Source organism: Pyrus communis, chromosome 12 (genome assembly GCF_041283825.1).
Source record: "Pyrus communis isolate YQ-2024b chromosome 12, ASM4128382v1, whole genome shotgun sequence".
Classification (NCBI taxonomy): Eukaryota; Viridiplantae; Streptophyta; class Magnoliopsida; order Rosales; family Rosaceae; genus Pyrus; species Pyrus communis.
The window spans coordinates 20,305,728-20,315,088 of NC_142576.1; the positions used below are offsets into that span (position 1 = coordinate 20,305,728).

Genomic DNA, 9,361 nt, shown 5'->3' on the forward strand with positions numbered 1-9,361 from the left:
TAAAAATTGTGAAAAATGGTTAAGAAATGGCAAAGTTACAAAGATTTGAAAACTTTCCAGTTTCCGGCAAAAATTCAAGTTGCAGATGGCGGTGTCGGCGGCGGCGGACGGTGAGAGCGACCAGAGAAGAAGGAGAATATTCAGTTGATGAAATATTCTAACGACATCAGGTAACAACATTAACGTCCTTTACTATTTAACGGAATATTCCTCTGTTTCGTCAGTCACCTACAGTGCACGTGTTTGCACATGGCCTCACATGTGGCCGTGGGTTGGACGGCACGTGAGGGCACATCTTGTAGTATCCCACATCGCCCGTGAGGGCGTGGTCTTTGGGCCTTATATGTACATGCCTGGTGGTACCCTTTGAGGAGGCCTTTTGGGGCTGCGGCCTGCAAAAACAAAACCGTGCGGTAGCCTGGTGTCTGCGACCTAGTCCAGGCCAGGAATGCCAAAACGGACAATATCCTCAAGGCGGGAGACCGGGATGTGACAATTTGGTATCAGAGCCAGACTCACGGCCGTGGTGTGCCGACGAGGACGTCGGACTCCCTAAGGGGGGTGGATTGTAGTATCCCACATCGCCCGTGAGGGCGTGGTCTTTGGGCCTTATATGTACATGCCTGGTGGTACCCTTTGAGGAGGCCTTTTGGGGCTGCGGCCTGCAAAAACAAAACCGTGCGGTAGCCTGGTGTCTGCGACCTAGTCCAGGCCAGGAATGCCAAAGCGGACAATATCCTCAAGGCGGGAGACCGGGATGTGACACATCTGGCCTCTGGCCAGCGAGTGGTTTTTACGTGTAGGTCTGTGACTTCGAGTATAACATTTTGGTATATTCAAACCTTCCGTTTGAGCAAGTTATGAGACGTTTTTCCTAGTTTTTCATATATGTGTTAGTTAAGTAATTTTTATTAGTTGTTTCACATATAGGGGAGATTTACCCTGAGGACGTATGTGGATAAGCGAGACTAGGGGGCTACGACCCTACGACAAACCAATGAGTGGGCATTTTGTTTTAGTATATTACGTATATACCTCATAATTTCCATAAATGTTTTAAAATGGTTTTATGCATTTATGCCATGAATTATACATTTTTCTAAATGCTATGCATGGGTTGAGTTTTATATTGCATCATGGCATATCCATATGCATATTACCTGCATGTAATTAATGTGAATGGTTTGAAATGCTAATGTGAACGCGGGACACGCAGGTAAGTCCAGGTAATGTTATGTGATGAATTGAATGGTTGAATCATTATGGCATGCTTACATATAGTTTGCTCATCATTACTACACCTCCGTGTTAGTACTCCCGCCCAAGGCTAAGGCTAGTCCTTCACGTGTATGTTCACCTCCCGTACCACACGTTCATCTTGGATCTAAGTAGGTGCTAGTCCTGTCGTACAAGTCACATTAGGTGACTCCGACTCATAGGTGACCTGCGCATAGCTCTAGTCTTCATGTGATCGTAGCACTAGAGCGATTATTATTACGCCTAGTCATGTCGTACAGGTCACATTAGGTGACTCCGACTCGTGTGTTAGCATATGACTGATGAGCAATAGGTGCAGTCGTACATGTCACATTAGGTGACTCCGACTGACATGTTAGTATAGATTACAGCACATAATCATGTTTATATTGTTGTTGTGAATATTTGTTGTGGCATACTTTTGGACTTACATTGGGCATGCATTTGATTTTCATACTTATACGTAGTATGATATTTTTGAAACTATACTTGTGTTACAACGAGGGGTTAGTATGATTGAAAGATAAATGGATTTTATAAACCTTTATTTTTGTGCCCACTCAACCTTCTGTTTTTTCGCCCCTCCAAGTCCTAGTTAGCTGATTTATCTATGTGGTATACGAAGAATAGCTAGTGGTTTTGACATATCTCCATCTTAATGTAGGAACGTATCTCTAGTTGTGTAATAAGTACTTCTCTCGTTCAACTACTTTACCCTTATGTTATCTATGCTCTGAATATTTGTAGTTATGGGTTGTAACCACTACTGCACACTCACTGAATTAATTTAATTAAGTTCTAGTTTCGGTTTTTGTTTATGCACTATTTTCTTACATCACTTGCACTTTCAGCTACGTCATCTTCACGTGACGGCCAGCACGCCTTGATTCCTGTCGAGGTGTGTCAACCATATCAGCCAAGCACACACATTGACTGATTTTAGGATTTCCCATGCAAGAATCTATGGTCATTAAGCATATGATAAAACTTAACTATCTCCTGACACATGATTTTTTTCTCTTATAAAGTGTAATAGCATGAATTGAGCTTTAAAATAATTAAATTGTACATGGTCAGAAATATAAACCAGTTCTTTTTACACAAACGAGTGAATGAAACGATATTCTCTAAGCTATTTTTTACATCTGGTTAATTAATTCACCTTATAACAAAAGTACACTATCCTATTCTAGCAAAGGTCTTTGATCTGTATTAGCAAGGGTCTTTGATCTATATCACGAGTTTAGTCTTCGTCTCTGAATGATCTACTAATAGATTCTCTCATCTCTGAATACGTCATTTGTTGCACTAGTAGTCATTTACATTAACTTTGTAATTTTCGTTAAGTTGAGGGATAAAATAGGAATTTCATCCAAAAACATGAAAATAAATTTTTTAAAGAGAGATTGGGCTCCTCAAGGATTGAGGATTGAGGAGGAACTTCTCCTTAAAATACCTCGTGATCTGTTCACAAAACTTTGTGTTTATGATTGGACTCCTTAATGATTGACTAAATATCTTAGTTTTAGTTGATTTTTTTGCAGAGATGATTTTCATATAATAATTTATAATATGAACGATTCGATAATAAGCATGAAATTTTGGGAATCTCATGAGGCATTTTGAGGAGGAACTTATCTTTAACCTTAATGAGCCATCCTTTTCTCTTTTTTAAATAACTTAGATATATTTTTTTTGGCATGAAAATACCACTATACACTTAAATTTGATAGAAAAGAAGACAGATTTGACGGAAGGTCTACTCATGCAACGCATAGTTAAGTTAAAAAAATGAGAGAAACTAATATGAGAGTTCATTGACAAAAACTAAACAAGGGGTAGAATTCAAGGTCATTGGCTTCCACACACAACCTAAAAAATAAGTATTGTGAACCTGTGTAAATGTCTATTTGAAGATAAATTAATCCAGCACACTATATCTCTCCTTCTGCGTATCAAATTTACTTTTGTCCTTTAATATATTTTTCTTTGTGAATTGGACGTGTATCACTAAAAAATGAGCGTATAAATTACGTTGCATTCTTCAAAATGAAAACTAAAAGATATGTAAAAACAAAAGGGAGGAGGAAAACCCACAAATAGTAAGTACCAAAGTAGAAATCTACTAAAAGAGGCAACAAAAGCAAATGTCAGGTGGAGAGATCAGATATTGATAGCACTCTGTACTTTTCCATTGGCCGCACCCAACTCGTACCACAGACCAGAAGACGAAGCAACAAGCTCTCTCTCCCTCTCTCCTCAGCTCAAGATCTTCCTTGCTTTCAGTGCTTTGAAAAGCTAATTTGAGGCTTGCACTCAATCTCTCTCTCTCTCTCTCTCTCTCTCTCTCTCTCGCCCCAACAATCCCTGCAAGTCTGCATTTTTTCTCTCTACTTCCATTGCAATACAGACCTCAAGGTTCCATTTAATTACGGGGTCCCTGTTTATCTTCTACTTCTAGCTACTCCCTCTCTCTCTGTTTCAGTGGCTTACGGTTTGGTCAAGCTTAGCTTTTTTCCCTCCGGTTGCTTCTTCCACAAGATCTTATCCCACTCTGCTTAAAAACAAAGCTAAAAATTTTCTCCGAGAAAGTGAAAGAAAAAAGAGGAAAAATTCTCAGAATTTTCTAGGATAAGTTACGTGAGCACTGAGAGCAGCAGCGTATGTATAATGGTCCTCCAGCATCAAATTCTACCTTGACCTCATTAATTCAAATTTCCACTGTAGCAAGCAGTGCACCGCCATTCATGGATTCAAATACCCACCAACACAATTCTGGGTTCCTCAGATTTCGCTCTGCTCCGCGCTCCCTCCTCGCCAATTTCGCCGACGGCGGCGATTCGGGGCTTCACAGTAAAAACCCAATTCAGGGTTCTTCGGAGTCCGAGAGATTGTTCTCCAGATTCGCGAATTACTGCCATACCAACGACTCGGATTCCTGGCCGTCGAGTTTCCAAGAATTTGACGACAAATCCGTGGTGACATCAACGGAGGCGGCGGTGTCAGCGATCCGGATGAGCTCACAGGGAGGGTATTCTGGGCTGCTGCCCCCTCATTATCCGAGGCAGAGCTCGTTTAATGGCGGATATGGGTTGGCGGGTTCCGGTCCAATGGAGCGTCATCACACTCCGGCCAACAAGTCAGTTCATTCGAATTCAAATCTTGTTAGACAAAGTAGCTCCCCTGCTGGGCTTTTCTCCAACACCTCTCTTCAAAACGGTATTGTGTTTTCTTCCGTCTTTCATTAGCTTATGACTTTTTTAATCTGAGCGATATCGTAATCTAATCTAATCTAATCTAAACTACGAGTAGATATCTTAAAACTCGGGTATTCGAAGGTGATTATCATTTTTTAGTTTCTGAATACTTTGACCGTTGAAGCTGCATTCATTTTTTTTTTCCATATCATTGTATGATTCCTATTGTTTGCATCGTAGATTCGATATCCGAGTATGTTAGTTTTGGAGATTTTTATTTTTGTTTTTGGTAGTAGATAAGACAGACATTGATTTGAGAAGCACATTTGCAATTTGGTTACCAAAAAGAGAATTGAGTTCCTCTCTCTCTCTCTCTCTCTCTAGATAGTTGTAAAATAATTACTGTTCATAGGCTATTTGTAATAATGGGGAGTGTGGAAGTTTGAGTTTCGTCAGTCAAACAAACTTGTTCTGAAAATGTTTGCTTTCGTCTATGGATGTGTAGGATTTGATTGGTATTGAAAAGTTAGATGGGAATCTATGGGGTGTTTGATTTTCTAACTTCATACTTAGTTGGAAAGAGCACCGCGAAATATAATATGTTGCGGAGGAGCGAATTAAGCTAGATATTGTGTTTTCTTACTGAGGAAATCCGAAATTGATCCGGATTAACAGCTGATAGATTCGGATTAGAAGGCTAGATATATTATTATCTTCCAGTAAATTGCAGATGATGTCGCCACTAAAAAGTTACAATGCATGGTACTAATGGAGATTGCAGCGTTGATCCTTGATTTTATGTTACAGGATTCCCATTCGGAACTTGGAATGACTCATCGAATTTTCCAGAGAATTTAGGTGGCATGAGAAGAGACCAAGATCATAATGGGAAATTATTTTCGGTTGATCAGGTACTTAATTGGTGTATGTTGTTTGAATTTCCTCAAATTTTTGTTGCATATTTAACTCATTCTGAATAAACTTTCATGGTTAGAACGGAGAGCTTGAAAACCGGTTTCATGTATTGTCCCATCACCTGAGTTTACCAAAAACTTCAGCAGAAATTGCCATGGAAAAGTTCTTGCAACTTCAAGATTCTGTACCTTGCAAAGTTAGAGCAAAGAGAGGTTGTGCCACTCATCCTCGAAGCATTGCCGAAAGAGTAATTTTCCTTTATCTGTAGCCAGCCAGCTAAAATTTGTTGTTAGTCAGCACATTTGTTCCTCGTACATTTAATTAGTACATCCACCATGAAACTTCATTGTGGTTTTTCCGTTTTAGTCTTTTGCTCGAACATAGATGACGCTAAGGGGTAGTTTGTTTACAGGTGAGAAGAACACGGATCAGTGAACGAATGAGGAAACTACAAGAACTCGTCCCGAACATGGACAAGGTAGAATGTCACATAAGCATTTTAGCCTCGAATCAATTCTCTAATAATTGTGTTCGGAAACTCATGATATTCAACTTTTTAAAATTCCTGGCAGCAAACCAACACGGCAGACATGCTCGATTTGGCAGTTGATTATATTAAAGATCTTCAGAAACAGTTCAAGGTACCAAACAAGTTAAATCGAGAAATATTGCATTGTGGACAAAGCATCATCAGTTGTTACTCAAAAAAGTTTATTATTTTGCAGACGCTTAGCGATGTTAGAGCAAACTGCAAGTGTTTAAACATGCAGAAGCCGGTGTCGAATCAGGTCGTTTGACGTGCTTTTCTGTATAAGATCATCAGGAAAGTGATGGGGGAAGTGGGTTGAAAGTTTGAAGCCACATAATATATTCTCTTTTATGCAGTGAAGTTCAACCAGAAATTATATCCAAAAAGAACTCCAAAGCAATAGGTAGAAGGAGATGTTTAGATAATGTAGTTTTTGATGGGGACCAGGTCTTGTAACCTAAACGAGCAGCTTGAGTTCTTATCACATAATTAATATGTGAAATAAACATAACAAGAATGTACAGGACATGTTCTAATAATGAAATCCTTTGATTTCAATTTTTCTGTTTGCATATCATTTTATGTAAGTCATTTCGCACTCCCCTTTTTTCCATGCATTTCACTTCTTTTTCTTGCTTGTGGATCAAACGAGAATTACGGAACTGAAACAAAAAGAGGAGTACATGAAGAAAAAGCGGGAACATGAAATCAATATTTGTTTTGTTAGTTAAGTTAGACATTTCGTTATGTGAAATCAATATATAGTTAAATATCAAACTCGTTATGTTGCTCAAACTCATTACATTGTTTCTTATTGTATATCTTACGTAAATATACACAATTAAATATTAAACTCGTTATATCGCTCACAAATATATATTGATGTTGCATTTAATATGAGATTTGCCACAATAAGCTATCGAACTTATGAAAAAATATATGTTGTTTTTGCATCCAGAACAACTATAAATATGTGATTTTCTGTAATTAAGGAAATTTCAAATGTGATGAGATGAATAATGAAATAATTTACAAAATTCTGGAAGTTGACGTAACTTAAATTACTGGTGCATGTCTCTTTATTTGGTTACAGACTTCTTTTGCCTTTTTATACTGAGCCTTATCCTGTTTTGAAAAGGACTTTATAAGACTTGAAGAGTTTGCTTGTCCTTATTTGGAAGAGACAAAGGAACAGTTATGTTTCTATGTAGCCGGAACTTAAGAAGGTAATGACTCTGCTCTCGATCGGCTCGTTTGGTGCTTAGAGCTGTATACTCCATTATATTCAACCAATGTTAAGGGGGGACGGGTTTTCGAATTTTATTCAATTGAAAGTAGAAGGTTGATTATTTATGAAAAAAAAAACTTATTTTTCTCGATCATGTCATCTTATTAGGATAACTTATAAATTTAGAAAGTTTTTCACATTTATAACGTTGAGATATTGAATCTGATCAGTTATCCAATGCAATAGACACCAAAAGTGATCATAGTTCTAAGAAGTAATTTCATAAGTAGAACATACTACTAGGTTGCCCACCTTGCAATTTGTTGAGCATGGACTTTACTAGAGGGGGTCGCGAGCCTTGTGAGGGAAATGTAATTTATGTTGGAAGGTGTTGACTTCTATTTTTCCCAAATTTGGAATCTTATTGTATTATGGAAAATACATGACTACCCAAGCTTTTAACAAAAGTCCTCCTAAAAAACATTTATGTTCGATTCACGATATTTTGAGCTTATGATCTGAACCGTGTATATTATAATTCAATATGTAAAGATTATCTTAGTAAACATAATAAAATATGAGACAGTTTAGTCATCGAACTGTATAAAAACATAATGTAAAAATCAGTAAAAGTATTATAAGTCGTCAATCTATTTGCTACACTAGATTGACCAAATGACCGATTATTATATAAATCAAGTATAAAAGATTATGAAGAGGACTTCTTTTAAAACTTTGAGTAGCCAAATATTGTTTATAAATTATGCTTTTCCTTTAGTCTTTTGAGGAAAGTAAAACTTGCAATGTTTTTTTTTTTTGGTAAACTGGAAATAGCATTTCAAGGCAAAAGTCAACAAAGTACAATAAAGCAAATATACACAAAAGGTCTAATTACATGAAAATCACAAAACAAAAATATATAGACCTCAAAGAAAAACAAGACAGGGCCCAAAACACACTTTGAAACCCAAAAATAGAAACACACCAAAACAAAGAACTTATCCTCCTGCTACCACCGATGCCGCTAGAACAGTGCCTCCCAACCACCGCTAGCCAACATCCCCAACGGTTGCTACAAATCAGCTCCCCAAAAGTGAAGAAGAGGGAGATTATGGCATCCTGCAACGAGCACCCCTTAATCGCATCCACAGAACGAAGCAAGCCAATAGGAATAGGTGACCCATTAGTGACAGAGTCAATAAAGGCAAACAAAGTGAAGGTGGTGGTGCAAACACCCAGCCGTAGCTTTACACACTTTCCAAAAGCACCGCAACAAAGCACAGTGAAGAGAAGTGTATGTAGATCAGATTTGGTGTAGAAACGATGAAGTATGGAGCAAAATAGGAAGATGATTGAAGAAAAGGGGAGAATCGAAATGAGAAGGATTGATGAAAAACATGGACATGGATGGACGCAAGGAGTGGAGGAGAAAGGGATTTGACGTGGGGGTTTAGAAAGATGAAATCAATTTGAAAGACAACAACAATCGAGATGATGAAGCAAATGGAACCGGAAAGAATGAAAAAAAGAAAAAAGAAAGACCAAGGGTGGAATGCTACCGAACCTGGCAACGGCTAGCCCCGGCAACTACAACAAGGTTTGACAAGAAGAGAGAACACTCACACACTGGTGAAAAGAACTCTCACGAAGAGAGAAGAACAGGAAAACTTGTAGTTAGATTGACAAATGAGAAGAAACATTATGTAACTCAATCATGTTTTCCGATTGCAATATCTAGAAGAGAATCGAACTTTGTACATTTTACTAATCCTAACCTCTTACACCACCCGCGCTACCAATAAAGCACTCGAAGAATCTATGTTGACAACAAAAAGTTTACTGAACTAACGACCTAGATCCAGCCACTTGTACCGAAACTATTGTACCAGCAGGTGTTAAACTCTTCTCATAGTGGGGAGATTTTTCACTGTGACCGTCACATGAGACGGTACATCACGTGTCCCTATATAAATGGTGAGATACGTGTGTTAAAAGGTTAATAACTCAAAAATTAAAATTTTCCACCACTTACATTAAAACACGTGGTGTATCATCTGTGTTCCCATCACAACTAAAAATTTCTCCCCATGATGAACTTAAAAAACCGTTAATGGGACCCGCACTAGCCGATGGTTTCCCCGCCTCTTCCTCCTCTCTTCCTCTCTTTCTTCCACAAATGATAAAACCACCAATGTCCACCCTCCAACAAACTCTCCTCTTCCTCTCAAACCCTAA

The 9,361-nt window shown here is 38.2% G+C and overlaps 1 protein-coding gene across 1 annotated transcript; it reads left to right on the forward strand.

Moving 5' to 3' along the window:
* Positions 1 to 3,426: 3,426 nt before the first annotated feature.
* LOC137746337 (transcription factor bHLH130) lies at positions 3,427 to 6,456 on the forward strand. The gene is made up of 6 exons (XM_068486423.2): positions 3,427 to 4,476; positions 5,262 to 5,365; positions 5,449 to 5,616; positions 5,782 to 5,847; positions 5,942 to 6,010; positions 6,095 to 6,456. The coding sequence occupies exons 1-6, from the start codon at positions 3,921 to 3,923 to the stop codon at positions 6,164 to 6,166; spliced, it is 1,035 nt and encodes a 344-aa protein (XP_068342524.2). The 5' UTR covers positions 3,427 to 3,920; the 3' UTR covers positions 6,167 to 6,456.
* The last annotated feature ends 2,905 nt before the right edge of the window (positions 6,457 to 9,361 follow it).